This window comes from Pleurodeles waltl, chromosome 1_2 (assembly GCF_031143425.1).
Source record: "Pleurodeles waltl isolate 20211129_DDA chromosome 1_2, aPleWal1.hap1.20221129, whole genome shotgun sequence".
Taxonomy (NCBI): domain Eukaryota; kingdom Metazoa; phylum Chordata; class Amphibia; order Caudata; family Salamandridae; genus Pleurodeles; species Pleurodeles waltl.
The window spans coordinates 1,127,258,693-1,127,281,198 of record NC_090437.1 but is presented as its reverse complement, the minus strand read 5'-3'; the positions used below and the strand labels follow the sequence as shown (position 1 = coordinate 1,127,281,198).

The 22,506-nt window shown below is 43.0% G+C and overlaps 1 protein-coding gene across 1 annotated transcript in view; it reads left to right on the top strand.

Moving 5' to 3' along the window:
* Window positions 1-22,506, top strand: part of CC2D2A (coiled-coil and C2 domain containing 2A) — a 353,444-nt gene that overhangs the window by 41,584 nt on the left and 289,354 nt on the right. The window contains exon 4 of the mRNA XM_069202617.1: window positions 15,909-16,000. Within this exon, the coding sequence (XP_069058718.1) occupies window positions 15,909-16,000 (92 nt within the window). The remainder of the gene's footprint in view (window positions 1-15,908; window positions 16,001-22,506) is intronic.

Here is a 22,506-nt window from a genome sequence, read left to right as displayed (position 1 = left end):
CTATGTGCTCTATTGATAAGTGTAGCTATGCCCCCTCATCAGGGAAAACAATGTTAATGATGTCCTTCACCAGAAGCTCCAGCGTTGTCGTAGTTTCACTGTGCTTTTTGGGGACTTTTTATAGAAGCACACATAAAAATCTCTGTTTAACTGTTTTCCACATTGTCAGATTTATGTTACTTCCTGTTCTTTCCTTTTCACCTCTGAAACTCATTAATGTATGTTGGGCGTCACCCATACCTCCTGCTTGTCCGGCCTCTTCCAGGCTCTTGACACTGTCTTCCACTCCATTTAGTCGATTTTTCAGCATGGCAGCCTTGGACAATTAGTCCAAGGCTGTGGCTCCGTACACCTGCAGTTTGGTGAGGGAGAGGGAGCACAAACAGCCCATGGGCTGCTATCTAGATTTCTATAGACCCAGCAGATTTCAACTGAACCTTCCCCCACCATTGTCCACTATCCACCATCCAGAGTAGGAAGTATTTCCCTGTCAGAGGACTGCCCAGATGCTGTTGCTGATACTCGCCTCATGCTACCTCGGCTTGAAAGTCAGACTACTCTACTTCTGGCCTGTCCCTACTTCCCCTCAAACTCATTTCCAGAAGGTAGACTGTATTGTAATTTCACACTGGGGCCACCAGGTGGAGGGGATATAGAAAGTGCAATACCTTTCACTAGATCAGCAAGTTGGGAAGGGCTGATTGCCCCCTCCATTACAAGGAGCTCAGTAGGTAACTGAATGACTTCAAACGCCATCTTACCCAAACTTCTCTTGTGTTGTAATGCCAAATTCCCTCTTGTTGTCAACCTATACAGACACTAACTCTTGACTCTCTTGTTCTCCCCTGCTCCTCTCTACTCTGTGCCATGATGCCTCTCCTGCCCCATTTCTACTCTGTCAGATGTCTCAGACTGGTTACCTACAACAGATTACTGCCCTATTGCTATATGATATTACCATTTTGGTGATCTAGTTTTAATTTATCTTGCAAACGGCAGTAACTTGATTATTAGACGAAGACAGGGAGTTCCATAATTTTCAAAAATAGGCACCAAAACATCTTCCTCCTGCCTAGTCCTTCTTTACAGCTGGCATCTCTATCAACTTCAGGTATTCATAAGCTTTTCCATACACTGATTGTGCATAAGGGAAAGTATTTTAAGCATAACATCCAGACTCAACAGTCAATACGTGTGTTTTTGTCATCACAACATGTTCCTAACCTAACGGATAAAATTAAGATAATCTACTGCTTTCAATACAACCATAATTGTGGAAGATTGTGAGTAATATCCACCACTCTTTCACCTTTGGAGTTTCATCCTGTCCAGGAGGTGTGAGTGCATCCCCTGCCTTTTGTTTCATGTTGACTGGAGAGTGGGATGAAGGGCACAGAGGGTTTTAGGTTGAGTGGCAATGGGGCACGTGTTAGGATTTTTTTAATATTTGAAGGCAGAGAGGGCTTTTCTAAAGAGTAGGTGGCGTGTTTTTGGTGGCAAGACACTAGTTTGTTTTTTCTTGTGTTTGTTTTTTGGGGGGAACATAAGGGAAAATGTTGAGGGTGGTGAGGCTTAGTGGAAGACAGCAGGTACATGTTTTTTAAATATTGATGAAGGGTGGGTAATGGTGATACTGGTGTGGGAGGTTGGCAAGTTGCACAGTTGTGGCAGTTTGGAGAGCCAAGGCAAGAGAGTAGTAGCATGACACCTGGTGTAAGATGAGGCAGGAGCTTGAAGCACTTGAGGTCATGTTTTCTGGGACTTCCTCATGACTCTTCTACACATGCACAGCTTATGAGATCAGTAGGCGAATGGGAAGGTACATACATAATTGTACATAGGTAACAGACCAAAGAGCAGACACACTTAACTCCTCAGAGGCAATGTGTAAAGTGTTTATCCAACACTTCAAACAGTAATAAGGTGAAAACACACCACAAAAGAATCCCACACCAGTTAAGAAAAATAGAGTATTTTTAATGAATAAAACAAGACCAAATGACAAAGATCCAATCAGTAGATTATGAGATATTCAATTTTAAAGATTTTAGTAAAAATAACGGCAAAAAGCACAAAGTGCCAACTGGGGCTATGTGGTCATGCCGGACTGGGACACAATCACAAATTCAGGCCGACAGTGATGGAGCGCGGGTTGTTTACAGGGAATCAGTTAGGCCCACTGAACAGAATACCTTCAATCTTGCTTTGTGGAGCATTGTGAGGATCTGCAGCAAAGAAGCATCATGCAGCTGAAGTGTTGTGTTGATTACGAGATGCAGCAACACTGCGAGGTCCTGCGTCACCATCTAGCATCCCATTGATGAGTGCTCGCGGTGCGAAGTCCGGCATTGAGGATATGTCACACATTTTGTGGCAATGCGTGTGTTCCACGGAGCTGTGATGCAGAGTCCACCGTCATTGTCGAGGCTGCTGTCGATGAGAGACGCGTGACTGTGTGCCGAGGATGCGTGGCGCAGCAGCGGTTCCAATGAGGCAACAGGCTGCGATGCGATGCTAGTAATTGCGAAATTTCTGATCCACACAGCAGCACTGATGTGTCGGTTCTGCCACACAACAGAGGAGATTACAAATTGGTTCTGATGGATCCACAGAGGCTGGCAATCACTTTGGGCTCACTTCCAAAGGGTCCAGAAATGCTGCGGCACCACTTGGCAGGGTAGACTCACAGATGGCAGAGTCAGGTCCAGGTGCAGAGTTGTTGGAAGATTTGGCCCTGGCAAAAGGTTTATTTGCCAGGTCTACATGACAGTTTATAACTGCACAGGCAGGCTGCAATGGTCAGCATGAGACATGTTTAAAGTGCTACTTACGTGGGTGGCACAATCACTGCAGCAGACCCACTAGTAGCATTTAATTTACAGGCCCTGGGCACTGGTAGTGCCAATTTACTATGGACATACAAGTAAATGATATATGCCATGTGGCTATAAACCAGTTCTACCATGCTTTAAAGAGAAGCTCAGGCACTTTAGCACTGGTAGGCTGTGATTAAAATTTGGATTTGTATGTCCTTGGGAGTTTTTTCGCTATGAATTTATTTTTGAGAACTATGAAAAAAACTTCTGTATTCTCATTGCAGCAGCTGCAAAAACTTCAACAGCTGAGACAAGAATGTCTGGTTTCTGGCTTGTTGGCTGGAATACTTGCAGTCCAAAGTATTAAGTTGTGGCCTTGTTAGACCTGGCATCCTTGGCGTGGTCTCCCCTGTCTTTTTTTTGCCTCTGCTTCCCATATTTTGACTGTGTGCTGGACTCTGTTTTTGGTACTCTGGGCACTTTACCATTGTTGACCAGTCCTAAAGTGCAAGTGCTCCTGTGTAAATTGTATGCGTAGTTGACTTATTCCTGATTGGCATATTTGATTTACTAGTAAGTCCCTAGTAAAGTGCACTAGAGGTGCCTAGGACCTGTAAATCAAATGCTACTAGTGGGCCTGCAGCACTGGTTGTGCCACCCACATGAGTAGCCTTGTAAACGTGGCTCAGACCTGCCACTGCAGTGTCTGTGTATGCAGCTTTAAACTTCCAGTTCGACCTAGCAAGTGCACCCACTTGCCAAGTCCAAATCTTCCCTTTTTATAAACGTAAGGCACCCCTAAGGTAGGCCCTATGTAGCCCCATGGGCAGGGTGCAGTGTATGTTAAAGGTGGAACACGTACTGGTGTGTTTTACATGTCCTAACAGTGAAATACTGCCAAACTCAGATTTCAATGTTGCAAGGCCTATCTCTCTCATAGATTAACATGGGGGCTGCCTTTAAAGAACTTTTAAGTGCAAATTCCCTTTGGGAGCAGATAGAAATATGGAGTTTGATCTCTCTGAACTCACAATTTAAAAATACATCCTTTGATAAAGTTGTCTTTTAAATTGCCAGTTTGAAAATGCCACTTTTTGAAAGTAGCCATTTTCTTGCTTAAACCATTCTGTGACTCTGCCTGTTTGGCAGTTTGACAATTGGGCTGTTTGCACCTCTCTCTAGACAGTGACACAAAGGGAGTTGGGGTGTAGTCTGCATATCCTGATGATCCATCTGGGCTAGAGTGGAGGAACTAGTGGCCACCTGAAAGGGCTGTGCCTGCCCTCACACAGTGCAGTCTCCAACCCCCTGGTGTGTGTCTGGGGGCCAAGCCTGGGCAAGATCTTGCAAACAAGAGAGACTTCCCTTTAAAGTTTGCCAACTTCAAAGGCTGAAAGGGATATAAGTATTGGACCCAAAGCCCCTGAAAATCAGATTTCTTCAAGGATTCAAGAGGAACCTCTGCCAAGGATAAGAGCTGAAAAGAAGTGCTGCCCCTGCCTGTGACTGTGCTTTGTTGGGCTATCCTGCAGTTGCTGCTTCTACCTGTAAAACGGGACAAAGGTTGGACTTTGTTGTGCATTCCTGCTTGAGAAGAATCTCCAAGGGCTTTAGTTGAGCTTGCCTCCTACTCAGAAGTCTCAGGGTGATCAAAGACTTCCTCTGCCAGCAACTTGACTCTCTGGGGAGAGTGCTGCCATACCAAGTGGTGCCCCATCCAGTTCCTGGGCCCTTGAAAGGTGAAGCTGATGGAAAAGGACTGAAATCCATGCAAAGACCGCCATGCAGGAAAATATTTGATGCACCATCCGCAATGCGGCTGATAAACGACGCGCCACCGGTTTCCTGGCTGAAATCGATGCTACGCCTGCATCGCGGCTGGTAAATCGATGCATCATGGTTTGAGAAATGACGCGCAACACCCGCTTGCGGCTGCTGATAATGACGCAAAACATATGCAGTGCAGTTTCCTGACACTGTGCGACTGGATTTCAAACGCAACACTGCTTGGCATGAAAAATCGACGCAAAGTGTACCCGTACCCGAGGTGCCCGTCCGGAAGTCGAGGCATCGCTCTGTTGCGAGTAAGGAATCAACACATCACTGACTTTTCTGACGCACGCTCGCCCATTCGGCTATATTTTTGACGCCAACGAGGTACTTTGTGTAACAACAAGGCTTCTGTTGTTTTTTATAGAGTAAGACTCTTATTCTTTTGAAAATTCATATCTTGACTTGTGTATGTTGGATTTTTGTTGTTTAGATCTTGTTTGATTTATATAAATATTGCCTATTTTTCGAAACAAGTGTGGTGTCCATTTTGTAGTGTTTTCACTGAATTACTGTGTGTGTTGGTACAAATACTTTACACATTGCTTTTGGGGTTAAGCATTTCTGCTTGTGCCAAGCTACCAAGGGTGTGTGTGGAGGTTACCCAGGTGTGTTTCTCCTTTACCCTGACTAGAATGAGGGTCCCTGTTTGGACAGAGTGCAGACTGACTGCCAACCAGAGACCCCATTTCTTACAGGCCTCGATTACCTCTAACATAATATATTTCTTTCAATAAAGAGTAATTCAGTTCATTGTGCCAAGCACTTTAATAATGATGCTGTATTGTTCGTTCTCTTGCTGATTTGTTGAATTATCCAGAGATTAAGTCGAAGTTCAAGGTGCATTGTATTTTCAGCAGTCAGCAAATTTAGGATTCTTCCTTTACCTATAGGATGAGAAGATCAGTGGTGAAGGCTGTGCACATCTAAGTATACTCTCCAACGTGTTGAAAGGTTTGCATTTGAAACTGCCCTATGCTCTTATGATGTTCCCTATTAATATTTTAGTTTGGAGACATTGCTAGGCTGAGAGGAAACTATGCTTATGTTTCTTTTTTTGTGAGGCATGTAGCTACGTGGCCCAGGCTACCCAGTGCTACTGAAGTACCATTCAACACACTGACGCTATCCTAAAACCAAGTTTTAAGGTTTTTCCCAAAGAGAGCTTTGCCGGGGCTAACACATAGCTGAGATGGAAGAGAATTCCAGAGTTTGGGGGTCAGATCTCTGAACGACCGAACTCCAGCTCTAATTTGTCTAAACCTGGGCTGGATTGCTAAATTAGAGTTCTCTGACCTGAGTGTCCTGGGTGGCACATATGGCTGAATCGGGCCTCTAATGAACCTAGAGCTGGTGTCTGAGAAGGCACTATAGGCAATTCATAGTGCATTAAGTATGACTGCATTATCCCTGGGGGACAGGGGGTGGAGTGGAGTAAGGGCAGGAGAGAGGACACTGATACTTAAGAATGTGCAATAGCAACCTTGAAGCACCGTTTTGGGTCCTCTGCAGAAGAGTACCATTTAGATGCAGGACTTTGCCATAGTCCAGGCTTGAGATCATAGTTGCCTGGACTCTGGTCCTTTTGCATTTAGTCTGGTAGTGCCCACAATATATTTTTCAGGCTACCTAGTAGGCCAAAGCAGCACCGAACCAGTGTATTTTTTATTCTGACAGTCCATATTTGGCTTACTATTGAGCCAGGTTCCTAGATCTTTTAGTGTAGGCGTAGAGCAGGGGAAAGTGCCAGGCTCATTTGACGACCACACTAGAGACCAGAGTGCCATAAGATTCCCAACAACTAACACTTCGGTTTTTCCAATTTTCCTGTTGTGCAGTTAATATTGAGAGTTGCAAGGTGTGAATCGCAAATTGCGAGTCGCAGAATCAAAGGGTCGTTCATCTGGCCCAAAATGCTGCAAGGAAATAGGTTGATAGTTTTCTAGTTTGGCTGCATCCAATGCTTCCTTTTGGAGCAAGGATACTATAACTGCACGATTCCATGCTGGAGTCACTGTAGCTGAGAAGCTTCAAGAGATCCACCAACATGGGGTAAGTATTGCCGAGGCAGCATAATAGGTGCTTCACCGGGCTGTATCTCAAAGAGATCCTGATGTAATTATTGCAGCCAAAGCAGAACTCTGAGAAATAAAGAAAGACTAGGACCAGGCCCAAGGGAGAAGTCGCAGAAGCTGTAAAATCAATGGCTTCCTCAGCCATAAATCTCCCTGACCTTGTCAGAGAAAAAATGAACTAGTTCATCATATCTAGTGGGGTTATGAGCCGGCAGTGGGGTCTTAAAACTAGTGTCTATGAATAACGTAATGATATCAGGAATTTCTTTGTTTCGTTTAGATGCCGATTCGATTTTTTTTGCGATAAAGGAAGCCTGTGCAGTTGTTATGCCTTTGTGATACCTCTGGATGTCCACAGAGCTGATCGTTTAATTGGGTTCCAGTTCGTTTCCTGTCGGTCTTTGCTCATAAGGATACATCTCTAGAAAGTAGTGACTGAAGTACTGAGCCAAGATTTCGCTAAGAATGATGCGTCCAATTTCTGTGAGGTAGTTAAATTTCCCCTTCCGGAATAGCAGGCGTTGGCTCATCTGGCTATCGTCTAGCTGAAGGCTGCGAAAGATACACACACGGTATATATCACGTTTATCATCACTCGTGGCCTCCGACCTTTCCTGAGCACAGCTGAACAGCATTAGGAAAGTGTACAAAAGTAAATAGAGCAGATGTGTAATAGGTAAAAGTAAATAGAACAGATGTGTAATAGGTAAATTGATAACCAAACCTTTTAAATAGCTGAAAAGAAAAACGTTATGAAAGTTGATAAATGAGATGAGATATTGATGTATGACGTAGAGCTATACAAACAAATAACTCTAAATATTAAGCTAAACACAGACATTGAAGTATGACGTTGTGGTCTAAAAATACATAACTCTGAACTGTGAGCTAAAATTAGGGGTCTTGGAGAACCATTTTGTGCTCAAAAACCGTTTCTCGATTCGGGAACTTTTAGTTTCTAGTTTGTTGAAGTAAAAAGGAACTTGGGGATAATTTGTGTCCAAAATAGACTGGTCAGTGGCATAACGCAAAATGATGGGGCCCCTCGGAATGTGAAGAGTGGCCTCTGAGCTCCCATATCTCGTAGATAATCAGTGGCACTGCGTTGATCTGGGCCCCCTGAAGGGTTGCCCTGCTTTCCACAGTCAGCAGGGGCTGTGTTACCCCCGAGACTGCATTGTTATTAATTCTATGCTACGGGTGAGGAATCTCTGGGCCATTCTCAGTTCACTCGGCTGGCAATAAAAGGCGTATTCGTGGCAGACGATGGTAAGACTTTGTAACTCCCTCGCAGACGCCAAGTGTAATATTAAGTAAATCTGTGTCTGTCATTACGCCTTTGGCTGGCAAGGAGGCTACATGATGTCAAATCTCGACCAAGTCGCTTGACACACTGTGTAATCTTAGACATATCTGTTCAGTTATATTACTCTGTAGGAGAACTGCTAGTTTTCCGTTTCTACATTAAGAACGATTGAAAATACCGTGCTTACCCAAGGGAGAACATATTACCCATTTTCTTTCTGAGTGTCAAAAGTGATCTTAAATTCACTTTCCCTTGCCTTCTCGTGTAACCATGTGTGCTCCGAGCACATTTGAGAGAAAACGCGGAGAAAATGCCTCTCATGGCTTGAACGTCCGTGGGAGTTTGATCGATATTATTATTATTTTTTTAAACTATGACTAAAATGGGCGTACTCAGTTTGCTGCAGCTGCTAAAACTTACCCAGCTGAGATAAGAAAGGTTGGGTTCCGGCGTGGTGCCTGGAATGCTCACTGTCCAAAATATTACTGTATCCTCGATTGCCTCTAACGTTATATATATCTTTATTTCAAGTAACTATAACTTGCGCCCTGGCCATGCACAGTTTCCATATCAATAATGTTACTGCAAACGTTGCAGTGATATAAAAAATAGCATACAAGATCTCATCAATGACATGCGTGTAGTAATAAGCTGTGCATGGCGAAGGTGCAAGTTATAGTTACCTTAGTGCAAAGAACTCTAACTATAACTGCTGAATTTCTATAGTTTTGTACGAGTAAATTGAGAACCTAACTATAATGTCCCTGTAACCTTTGTTTTTTTCAGTGACTATATATATATATATATATATGCAAAAAACAAAGGAGAACTCTGGTAAGTTCCCAAACTTAGGTGGAGAGCAGCTCTAGTAAGGAGCACCCTGCAACACCAGCGACACTCTAAATTTGCTCACCTCAAATGTCTGCTTATCTAGCAAAGTGTTTAAGCATAGGATCAGCACAGTGCTATCCACGCCGAGCTAGATAGTGACAACGTTTTTTGCCATTTGTACAGCAAAATCTTTAAGCATAGGTTTGACAGTGTCATCCTTGCCGAGCTGTAAAATGACAAAAGCCATTTACCACTCCAGGCACAGTATTACAGCTGGGCCATGGCCTGGGGGTATATAACAAAAATGAGGGGGTGCAGGGAGCCCCCCTGCTGGGCTTATTATTGTCCCAGGGACCACCACCTCCCAGGAGCTTATCATTTGTAATATGCGGGGAGGGGGCACGTGGCCTCTACCGCGCTCCGGAGCCTTAATGAAATCTAATGCAGGGGGTGGGTGTAAATTTTTTTGGTCCAAAATTTTACTGCAAATATTACATTGATATTACCAATGAGGTTATCAAAGATGTCATGAGTGCCGTAATTTGTGGGTTAATTAGCAGTGCATGGTGAGGGCACAAGTTATAGTTACTTGAGATAACTCTAAATATAACAGTTGAATTTCTATGGTTTTGTAGGTTTAAAATGTGAGCCTAACTATAACGTTCCTGTAAACATTTATTTTTTAAGTGAATATATATATATTCACTTAAAAATCAAAGGTTACAAGGAGGTTATAGTTAGAAAATAGAATTTAAAAAAACATAGAACTTCACTGAAAAAGCCAAGCACTGCTAATTATCTCAGGTATTATAGCACTCATTACAACTTCTATAACATTATTAAAAATATGATTGAAGCATTAGCAGTCAAATTAATGAAGAAAATGTGTGCATGGTGGGGGCGTGAGATATAGCTACCCTAGGTCACGAGTTATAGTTACTTGAAATACCTATAACTGCTGAATTTCTAAGGTTTTGCATGAGTAAATTCAGAACCTACCTATAATGTCCCTGTAGCCTTTGTTTTTTTTCAATGATATTTGCATGGTTAGGACCTAGTTTCCATTGGAAAGGTGTTTTTTGTTTGGCCAATAACTTTGGTGCTGTTTGACGAATCTTCATGAAATTTCCAAAACTAGTTTACCAGTCACTTCAAGTACTGTCTTGAAAGTTTCAGGGTGATTGTCAAGCGAGGTTGAGAAAAAGTGGGGGTTGGAAAACGCATTTCCCAATGCAATTTCCTACAGGGATTTTGGAAACGACTACAGCCCCAACCGCTGGACGGAATTACACCAAATTTGGCAGAAAGGTAGCTTTTGGTCCAGAAAGCATGCTTTCTATTATTTGGTATAAATTGGTTCAGTAGTTTTAAAGTAATTAAAGAAAAAACAAAATTGCATATCCAGGGACGCAGAGGCTCTGCGGATCCCAGAGATCTCATGATGAGATCTGATTTGCTGCCAACACTTCAACTAGGGATTCCCCAAAAAGAAAGGTAAAAAAAGAAAAGGGGTCAAAGTAGAAATACCCTGATGCCTTAGCCTTGGTGCTGGCATCCCCCAGGGACCCTGCCTGGGTAAAAGAGCATTTGTTTGTTACATTTTTGTCGCAAGTTGTAGCAGATCCGCAAGTCTATGCCAAAAAAAAAAAAACACAAGTGAGGTCTCATTCGCATGCTTTTTTTTCAGCCCTGGGTGGGCTAGGTCCCGGATGCATGCTTTATTTAAATGAAAGGGGAGGGGGCACATGCATCCTTCCTCCCCGAGTACTACCAATTCCCAGGGGGTTTATTTGCATAATACAAGAGAAGCCACACAACCCAGCTCCTTAGGCCTTTAAAGGCCCGTGGACCAACACAAACTGAGGTATTAATAAAGAGGGGAGCCACGCGGGCTCCCTCTGAGTGCCAAAATTGCCCTGGGGACTGCCACCTCCACAGGGCATGAAAGTACTCAGAAGAGGGGGGGGGTGGCCTGTGTGTCCCCTCCCTGGGCTATATTTAGCCCCGGGAATCACCACCTCCTTAGGGCTGGCCCTGTGCAAACCAAATGAAGGGGGCTGCTCAACCCCTCTACTGGAGCCTTTAATGGCCCTGGGGGCTGCCACCGCAGGGGCAGCTCCCTATCCCTGAGGTGCCCACCTTCAGGAGATAGCAGTTTGCTTTTGGGAGCTTTGACAGTTCCCACCAAGAGAGAGCAAATAATAAGTCCACTCCCAGTGGGCAGGTGTAGGAAAACTGTCCGCTGTCTAACAGGCAGGAATACTGGTGAAAGAATTGCTCCCACATGCAGGGAGAAGAATTTTGAGCTGCTCCTTGCAGGCAAGAGCAGTGTCGGCTCCCCCTGGAGGTGGGAGCCGACAGGGACTGCAGGAGCCTTGACGCTACCCCCACAGTCCCCATCCTATCATCTGCTGTTGAGAACCGAACTCTCTCTTCTCCCTTTTAACCACTACCAGTATGTAAAATTACCAACAAGCCCTGCCCGTTTGACCCCTCCACATATACGTTAGTGATATACAGATTTTTCCTGCCTTTTTCCAGGATGATGGACAGCTTACCAAAAGGCACTTTAGTGCGTTTCCCACTGATTTTTCGAGATGTGTACTTAATACAGAGGAATATAAGCATGTCTCCACCAAACAAAGAAGCACTTACTCCATATAATTAAGAGGAATTACCCTTGTTTGGTGCAGATTCACTCTTTGTAGACTCGCCTTCTTCTCTACACAAGGATTCATGTTATTGCAGATGCTCGAGGAACAATCACACTGCCAAAATTAGACATTCAAGGTCGTTGGAGACATTATTTCGGAGTCCTCCACGCAGCTGTAGTGTGGAACATGCTCCATACATTTACCCAAAGAGGTAGCACTTACTAATTAGCCAGCAGAAAGTACTCAGTTGGGTAGACATTTTGTGAAAAACTGTGACCTCTTCTTGGATAAGCAGATCAGGATGCATTCTGGCACTGGTGCTTATTTCACAAAAATTAAACCTGAACAGGAAGCAATTACAAATCTGAATAAAGCTGGTGCCCCAGTTGAAGCTCCGCATCCAGGCCCTGCTGCCAACACCCGCTGTGCACAAGCAAAGGCTGTGTGTGGTGCTTGGATGGATTCCTACGGGGGGTTGGCCGGAGGGCCTGGCTGCAAGCCAGGTCCTGCACCCAACCCCTCCTGTGCATGGCCATCGTGGCACAGGGTTGGATGTCTACAGGGGGATGGCCACAGGGCCCACACCGTGCACAGTTTATTACCTCACATAGTACGTTATTGATTACATCTTCTATGGCATCATTGATATTATCACTGCAACATTTACAATAACATTATTGATGAGAAGACTGTGCATGGTGGTGGCGTGAGTTAAAGTTACCTTGGGGCCAAGTTATAGTTACTTGAAATAGCTCTATACGCTGAATGTCTATGGTTTTGTGCACATAAATTCTGAACCAAACTTTAACGTCCATGTAACCTTTGTTTTTTTCCAGTGAATTTCTAAGGTTTTTTTAATTGCTAATTCCTTGCTATAATGTCTCTGTAACGTTTGTTTTTTTAGTGATTTAAAAAAAAAAAATATTCACTTAAAAAAACTAAAGGTTACAGGGACGTTATAGTTAGGCTCACATTTTAAACGTATGAAACATTAGAAATTCACCAATTAGAGCTACCTCAAGTAACTATAACTCATGCCCTGCCATGTGCAGCTTTTTTGTCAAAAATTACATACTATTGATATTATCAATATTATCAGCAAAGAGGTCATGAGTGTCATAATTTGTGGGGTAATTAGCAGTGCAGTGCGAGGGTCCGAGTTATAGTTACCTTAGGGAACGAGTGGCGGTCCCCAGTGCCATCAGTGGCTCCACAAGGGGGGGCATGCTGCCCCCTCCAATGACAATAGCCCGAGGGAGGTGGTCATCTCTGGAGTCTGGGGGTCTGAAAAGGACCCCCATCACTTTTTTATTATAGCTCCAGGGAGGTGGTGATACCCGGGGCCGTGGGGGAGCGGGGTATGGCCCCCGCAGAGAATATAAAGAATTCCCCGGGGAGGTGGTACTCCTTTGAGTTGCGGGAGGGCTGCGCAGCCCCCCCACATAGAATATAATCAATGCCCTGGGGAAGTGGTGATCCCTAGGGCAGCAGGGGCCAGGTGCCCCAATCCTTAATATTTACAAACCCCCAGGGAGGTGCCCCCCCTTTCACATTTGATTATAGCCCCAGGGAAACAATTTCACCTTGGGAAGGTGGTGATCCCCAGGCCTGTGTGCCCCCACATTCTAAATATGTACAAAGCCCCTTGGAGGTGGCCCCCCTGATCATATTTGATTATAGCCCCGGGGCAGATGGTGGTGCCCGGGGCTGAGCGAGAGGCCGACATGCCTCCCTCTCTCCAACACTTTAATACAATTTCGCCCTGGTAGGTGTTGACCCCCGGGGGGCACATAATTTCCATTTTGCCCGGGGAAGGTGGCGGTCCCAAGTACAGCGGAAGTGGGCCAGGAGGCCGCCCGCATTATTGTACAAATGCCCCCGGGACCTGGCCCTCCCAGGAGTTTAATAAACACGAAGCACGGGAGACCCTGCCCCTTCTTTATTTTGAACTTTTTTTTTTCGGAGACTCGGCTTAAACTGGGTCCCAAGATGTATGACAACACTTCAACGGCTTTGTTGTTGAAATGTTGTCAGTCAATCAGATCTAAGCACGAGATCGGGAGGGGTCACAAATCCTTTGCGTCCCTAGATGTACATATTTGTTTTCCCCTTAATTTCTCAAAAACTACTGAATGGAATTGGACCAAAACAAAAAAAGCACACTTTCAGGAGCAGAACCTACCTTACTGACAAATTTGGTGTAATTCTGTCGAGTAGTTTCGGCGCTATCGCTATTCAAAATCCCTATGGAAAAATTAATGGGGAAAATGTGTTTTGGGACCACCCATTTTTATCCCCCCTCCCCTGGATGGATCACCCCGAAACTTTCCAGAGAGCAGCTGACCTGACTGGCAAATGTTTTGGGAAAGTTTTGTGAAGATTCATCTAGCAGCACCAAAGATATAAGCAAGTAAAAAAAGCTTTTTTATATAGAAACTAGGTCCTAACTATAACTACATAGTGATGACAACCACTAGGTAACATATATACATTCACAGAAAAAAACAAAGGTTACAGGGACATTATAGTTAGGTTGTTAATTTACTGGTACAAAACCATAGAAATTCAGCAGTAAAAGTTAGTTATTTGAAATAACTATAGCTAGCGCCCCTGCCATGCACAGTTTTCTTATCAAAAACTTTATTGCAAATGTTGAAGTGATAATATCAAAGATGTGATAGAAGATGTCTTCAGTAAGTTAATATGTGGAGTAATTAACTGTGCATGGCTAAGGCACAAGTTATAGTTACCTTAGGGCATGAGTTATAGTTACTTGAAATAACTCTAACTATAACTACTGAATTTCTGTGATTTTGTACCAGTAAATTCAGAAACTATCTATAATGTCCCTGTAACTTTAGTTTTTTCAGTGAATTTCTATGTTTTTTTAACGTAAAGTAATTTTATTTACTCTACGTTAATCCAACCACTGCCGCACACAGCGGCCAAGCCCTTATAACCACCCAACCCTGTGCCACGCACAGCCTTTGGCCCTGCACAGCAGTGTTGGCCACAGGGCCTGTCTTTGTCAGTGTATCAGTGAGTGGGTGCGTGAGTGCCTGAGTGGGTCTGAAAGTAGGTGTGTGAGTCCATGGGTGGGACTGAGTGGGTTCCTTAGTGTCTGAGTTGGTGTGTGAGTGTATATATATATGTGTACATATATATATAAAGTTACCTTGGGGCCAAGTTATAGTTACTTGAAATAGCTCTATACGCTGAATGTCTATGGTTTTGTGCACATAAATTCTGAACCAAACTTTAAAGTCCATCTTACCTTTGTTTTTTTCCAGTGAATTTCTAAGGTTTTTTAAATTGCTAATTCCTTGCTATAATGTCTCTGTAACGTTTGTTTTTTTAGTGATTTAAAAAAAAAAAAATGTTCACTTAAAAAAAACTAAAGGTTACAGGGACGTTATAGTTAGGTTCACATTTTAAACGTATGAAACATTAGAAATTCACCAATTAGAGCTATATATATATATATATATATATATATATATATATATATAATATTAATGATACTGTATTGTTGGATCTCTTGCTGATTTATCCAGCTCTGCAGGCGTATGTTTATTTAATTTGTGTAGTTAAGACCTTTATGCAAAATTCTGAAATGCAAACGACAGGTGCACCCACCAATGCGCTGTGAAATGACTGTTTGGTGAACACTGGAAGGAACACTCCATATGAGAGCTCATTGACCGACTTTAACTAGAATTACTGTAAAATGCCTGCCCACACACTCAAATATCACAAATGTCTCTCCAACTCTTGTCTCAAAAACACAGACCAACCGTGGCCTTATCGTCCAATCAACTTTGTAAAGAGGAACGCTTTAAATCTGATGCCGCAAGTCGCACAGTCCTAGATCACATATACACTGTTGTCAACCTTGGGCATAAGACATCCTAATATGCTTACAGCATTGATTGGATTTCTTTGAAACTGTTCCTCGCGATGACCTTGGACAGCACGCAAATACATCAAGAACCTCACGCAACACACAGCCCACACATAAGCCACATCCAGGCAGCAACAGTCGCACCCCACACTGGCAAAATAATCCACGTTCCACTGAAGCAGTATTCACTCACAATAGGAGCACACACCACTCAAAACACACACGCTCTGTATTGCCAAAGTATTTTACAAATGTGGCACCTGGCAGCTACAGTGAATAGATCATGGGAAGGTTTAATACAAACATCTTTGTTTGAGAGGCAAATGGCCCATTGGGAAATAAGGTATAGACTTCTTGGTGCATGTATTAATTTCTTTTTCAGTGTATGCATTTATATATGCTTGCTCACTTATGCAGTGTTCACATGCATTTTTAAAGTAGGTCATGTTGTAAGAAAAGAAAACAGTTGTACTCTTTTCATGGTCTATGACACAGGTTTGCCTCCAATTCCTGCTTCGACTCCAAGAACAAACTTCGCAGAATCCTCTATGCGGGAACGGATGAGAGAGAAATTAAAAGCTGCAAGGGTGAGTAGTGTTTGTTTAATACATTTAAATATGGTACGAAAAGCTTTTGATTTCTGCATGCCAGTTTCATGCTATGTAGGAAGCTGGCCAAAAAAAGCTATACCAAAAAGAGGTATGTTTTGTAAAGAGTCAAGGTATCCCTTAAAAGCAGAGAGGGCTTTCCTTAAAAATCCCAAGTGCTCTATTTGTGGTAGTGTGATCGAGCAGCTTAGGCTAATCAAAGGGAAGTGTTAGACATTTGCTGCAAACACACAGGCAATAAATGACCACATCACTTGAAAAAAACAAGTATTTTTATATATTTTTTTAACACCAAGAACTTCATTATTTGGTAAGTACTTTTAAATTTGGCAGTTTTGAAGGATACAGCAAATAAGTTGCATTGATTTAATGCCGTAATGTTATCCTATGCGAAACTAAGCATATAGTGCATATAGGTACTTGGCAACGACTTACAGACTGTCCTTCTGGGGTTAAGGTAAGTATGGGGCAAGGTCCAAGGCAGTGCCAACAGGTCACCTCGGTCGAATCTGGGGCATCCGGGTGCAGAGGTGCTTTTCAGCTTTGGGTGCACTCATGTTTTCCTATGGGAAAGAAGATATCCTGCATACGGGTACTTGGCAACAGCTTACAGGACTGTTCTTCTGGAAAAATGGTAAGTATGGGGCAAGGTCCAAGACAGCACCAACAGGTCACCTCAGTGGGCTCTGGGGCATCCGGGTACAGAGGTGCTGTTCAGCGTCAGGTGCCCTAATGTTATCCAATGGGGAAGAAACATATCCTGCATAGGGGTACTTAGCAGCGGCTTGCGTGATTGTTCTTCAGGACTTAAGGTAATTATGGGGGAAGGGCCAAGGCAATAGGTCACATCCGTCGGCTCTTGGGCATGCAGGTGCACAGGTGCTTTTCCACAATGGGTGCCCCGTGAAAGTCAATGGAAAATGGTCCAGTTGAAAAGATGCCACAAGCAGGGACTGGGGTGCCAGTCCCGGAGAACCCACAGGGGGGCTCAGGTCTTGATCGTCTTGGGCCAACTGGGACACCATTGATCCACTTGAACTCGTGCTGTTGGGCTCAGGTGCCAAGGTCTTTGGTCCGGCAGGTCGCGGTGGTCAGAGGCCCTTGGTTTTTGGTCCTTGCAAGATGCAGGGAAGTATCTCAGCTACTCTACGGAAGATGCTGGCTGTTTAGCGAAGTGCTGGCAGTTCTCCAAGGCTTTTGGAGGTTGCACAGCAGCATGACAAGTCATTGCAATTTTGCGTGGAGCAGTAGACAAGCCAGTAATCTTGCCACCAAGTCAGTTGCAGGTACTCCGTTCTTGCTTCTTTGGCTCTTCTTTGTCCTTCTTCTATTGGAGTCAGTCGAATCTGAGTGCCTGGTGTTAGGGGGCCACCTAAATACTGATTTAGGGGCGTTAAGGGGTGAAGAGTAGTATCCAATGGGCTACTTACCCCTGGTGTCACTACACCCCCTAGATGACCCTCTCCCAGAGTTCCTAATTCCACCACACATAAGAGGGTGGAATTCTTTCTTTCGTGTTCACTTCAGGTAGCCCACCGTGGGGGAGACTAGCCTGTAAGTGAAACACTCCTCCTGGTTATCTTATTTCCGCCCCTGCCCAGGTGCCAAATTGGCCTAAGAAGGTAGCATGCTCCAAGTCTCAGGGAAGGCAGGCTTGCATATCAAAGGCGGTGTTCTCCTTGAAGCTTCCTGCCTTGACATGCTAGTTTACCAGCTTGCCTGGTGAAGAAGGTGTAAACACCTCCTGCCAGAGCAGACATTGTTTCTGACCTCATAGGAGGTCAAAAATTCGTCTGTGGTGGCAGGATGGCCAGGACCAGTCAGCCAGCACACTAGAGAGCTACTAGGTTTCAGGGGGTACCTCTAAGGTACCCTCTTGGTGCAGGATATTGATAAATTCAACACTAGGATCAGTGTGGGTTTATTAAGACAAGGGGTCTGATACCAAACACCATAGGTTTCAGTGCATCCATTATGTAACTGGGAAACTAGTTTTGACCAGGGCCCAGTACATACCTGAAGATGGCTTCCCTGCTCACTGGGAATATCTAGCAGTGGACATTACAGGGGCATAACTGCTCTTGCAGATATGTCTACACGTGCTATAATGAGCTCTGCCTTAGGGCTCCAAGGCCTTCAATAGGGGTATCTTACATATAGCTCATGCAGTGTCTTTAGCATGATGCACAGGAGTGTGCCATGGTGTGTTCTCAATCATGGTTTGCACCATGTCACACAGCCTACTATGGCAGTTTGTGTGGAATTCTGTGTGGGTCCTTTAGGGTGGCATAAGATATGCTGCGGCCCCTAGGGATCTTCTTTAGTATCTATGCCCTAGGTACCACGGTTAACATGTACAAGGGACTTGTAGGAGTACTAAAGTCCATGTCAATTGGGTTACAATTAGACATCACATAGTTTTAATGAAGGAGTACTGGCACCGAGATCTGTTTGCCAGGTCTCAGTGCTCTGTCAGAGTTGAAAACCAGCATCTAGTCAAAAGGGGCAAAAATTTGGGGACAACTGTAACAAAATTTCAATTTCCTACATGCTCATTTACTTTTCTAGGTCTCAAATTTTACAAATCCAGATAGATATTAAATTCAGACAGGATTGTATAAACGTATTATAATTTTGGTATTCTTAACACACAATTGGTGAACATTCCCTTCAAGCACATTACAACAATAATATAGCAGTTAAAAGATGCATACCATCTGATTTCACAGTCTTATCAATAGACTATTGACAGCGTCCTTCTGCCTATACAGAGACTAATACAACTATAGTACATGAACTAAAAGGTCAATGAAAAACCTTTGACGAAGGCATAATATCAGTTGTAGTTTTTCAAAATCAATTTCAATATATATTCTCCTTGCGTGTTGCAGTTATTGCACTTATTCATTTTTATATCTGCATCTTAAATTTTTGCTACATTTGTATTAAAATATAAGTGCAACTAGAAGTGGATGGATAGAGTATAGGGTGATTATATTGGTCTAAAAGTAGCATTTCAATTTAATGGAATTGAGCCACAGAGAATAGAAAAAAGTTACTTTAAAATGGAACAGCATCTATGACAATTTATGAGAATTGTTGATGTGTTTTAATTGCTACTCTGATGGAAGGGCAGTTCCATCTTCACGATGAGACAGATTAAAAGAGGATTAATAGGAATTCCGAGAACTGCACAATCCTTTCTTTGGAAACTTGGACAAAGGAATGAAATATTTTCATGTAAAATGCATGGAGGGTAGAAATCCTTAAAATGTGGACACTATGTGCAGCTAGATAGGGCCCCCTGAGACTAGAATTTTGCATTTTTACAGAAAACACGATATATTTGCAGCATTAGATTTTTAAAACTTTTTATTTATGTATTTGCAATTACAATGTACAACCATCAAAGCGGATACAATACTCTACAGCTTACATGAGAACATGTGGACAGATTGAGGACAGCATGAAGAGGAAATAGGAACTATATATTAACCCATTTAAAAGATCATTAACAGATTTGAATCTTTCTTAAAAGTTCACTTCCTCCAACTGATAAAGTTAGTTCCTTCCCTTTATAGTTCTGACGACCTTTGCTGTGGAACGAAAGCTTTGTAAGTCCCCTTGTCTATATAAATGAATGCCATGGCTTTGAGGACCCAATTACGTGTAGAGGCCTCTCATCTCAGAATCCATAGTTGAAAGTTCTCTAGCCATTTCCTGGCACAACATGAATTTTGTCCAAAGGCTATTCAAGACATTCCACAAGACCGTCATAGAATGCAAGTACTAACAGACACAGAGATAGGAAAAATATTAAAATAAATGAGTCTTAAACCTCTTCCTGGTAGTAGAATACTGCTCCAGTTATTAAATGAAGTCCACATTGTAACTGATGATAAAAGGCATTTGTTCCTGCTCTGCCACAGTCCATGAAGCCAGCAAATCATTTAACCTAAAGATGTATTTGCCTTCTCTAATTCATACAACCCACATTTTCTCAAATTCTGAACACTCATCTGGTAAGCAATGTTTTTGTGAGGCAAGATTTTATTTTCTGAACTTCTTGAAAAAGATAAAATGTGCATTTTAGTTGCACCAATTCTTGGTTTCAAAACACCAGTTACATGAACCGTGAAGGCTTGACATTGGTCAGTTCAATCACAAGTGATTCATCATTTCCTAAGTATTTTTCCAGGGGTGAAGAATATCCTTGCCTGTGTTATTTTACTGGTAGCAAGATAACACAACATTATTCTCACTGCATGCATGATATGTCACCAGAGGTGAAGGAAAGTCGAATTCTCCCACAAGTTCACAAAGTTTAATGGGCACATATGGTCATAAGCAAGCTAGTTCCACAAACAGCTTCAGACAGTAGCAACTTCCCAATTAGGTCCAGTTGTCTGGAACATGCCAGAGCGTGAAAGGTACAAGAACTGCCAAGGTAAAGTATGTTGAAGCTGATGAATGTATCCTGTCACATTTGTCCCCTTTAAAATCAAGTGCAAGTAAGAAAGCAACCAAAAAATGTGTTAAGAGAAGTTACAAAAAGGGTCCAATAGAGTTAGCTGTGATGTATTAGAATGAAATTCATAATACCATGCCAAGCGGTGAATGAAGGCTCATGCAGAGATGGTTACCCTGTCAGGAAATATAGCCAAACCCCGGGGGGTATTTGCATTACCCATGGCAACAATACAACACAAAATCTTGGGAAACAAAAAACTATTGCTGTCGCTTGGATGAACAAGGTAGGTGAGTAAACCTGTTTGTAGTTTTTGTGTAGGGATGATGCATATTTCTCTAGTTTTTCTGTCCATAGTTATTCATCACATTCCAAGCTGGTAATAGCTAGTAGATAAACAGTTTTAAAGAGAGCGTTGGCAGATGCGTTGGACAATCTTTAATTCTGTGTGGCAGCGGACTTGGAAAAAGATATCACTGAATTTCCTGTTTCCTAGGCTGGTTCAGGGGTAAATTTCATTGAATGAGCTGTACATATTTCATAGAGTTGTTAGGAAAGGAGGCCCTCAGGCAAGAGGTAGAGTGCAATGTACCACGCCATTTCTGACTATCAGTTTGTAGATTAAATTCTACTAGCCATGTGGCCTAAACTAAGGGATTGCTGGCAACCCGTCATTATGAAAAAGCTTAGCGCTTGAAGTTTACTTTTAGCATATTTTTTTTATCATTTTAATTATTATAGAAATATGAGCATCATCCTGATGGTGCATCATTGCATGTGTCTTGCAATCTCTTCACAAGTGCTCTCATGTGGACCATTTACAAAAAGGCTTTACATGCAGGGCCATGTTCCAGCATCTCCATTGTGGCGTTTTTACATCTCTAAACCTCGTTTTCTGGCACCAGGGGTTGTGTTGAATCTTCCTTTCCTGATTTCTTATGTATCTGTCAGAATCGGACTATGGCTGCCCACGCAGCCAGCTTGCTTGGTGGTTTTCTCATCTCTGCTATTTATGCTCATACATGAGTCCTCTGTTAATGCCCACTGTGTAGTATCAATATTCCATGCACTCTCTGAGGGGTTTTGGGGGTGAAGCCAGTCTATCGCCTCCCTGGTGTCTCTTAGCTAGCACCTAACCAAGTGAGGCAAATCTCAGCTGAGTTTTGCCTTTTTCAGCTTTTCAATGATCCCCCCCCCCTCCCCAAATATACAAAGTTTAGGGAGTGTTTCCAGTCTGATTCTAGTCATCCATTTTAATTTAGTTGCTATTATTTCCCAAAAATGTTTCATGTGTCATGTTGCTCCGTAAAGTGTATGTATATATGTAGCTTTAGTGGCTTAGTATCTGGAAAAGGCTGCAAACCTATTGGGGTGGATTGTATTTAATTTCAATGGTGTAAAATATGTGGGATGTAAGATGTTAAAATGTATGAGTTTAAAGCTCATGTTGCAACCTCATGTCCTCTTTCCTGCAGATCTCGTTTCTTTGTGCACAAAGCTACCCTGCTTGTCTTTATTGCCAATTCAAATGATTTCATCAAGCTGCCTATTTCTTTGAATGCAAAGTTTGGTATGGGTCTCATAGAGACTTGTCATATGTAGCAGCAACCAGTGAGGAGGAAAACATTTGCTAATGTTAATTTTGCAATAACAGAATGGGAGGGTGTCCCAGAACTGTGTTGATTCTTTTAGTTGTATTAATCACTTTGATCATGTTGTTTATATATTGTTTCATTAAGCATGTGTCACTGTTATGCCTGAACCTATCCTCCTTCCAGCATAGTCTCAGCTCCTGCAGGCTCCCAGGAGCTTCCTGGGTTAGGGTGCCTGTTGAAAATGATTCGGCTAGTTCTTGTTTGTAGGCCAGAAACACTTCAGAAAATATTCAGTTAGGTTAGGAGTACTGGAATTGAGAGTCTGGACTGGCTCAGATAAATCAGTGCATCATCCACATGTATAGAGTATGTTGGTAGCGTCTCCCATCTTTAGTCCACAATCTGTCTGTAACCCCCTACGT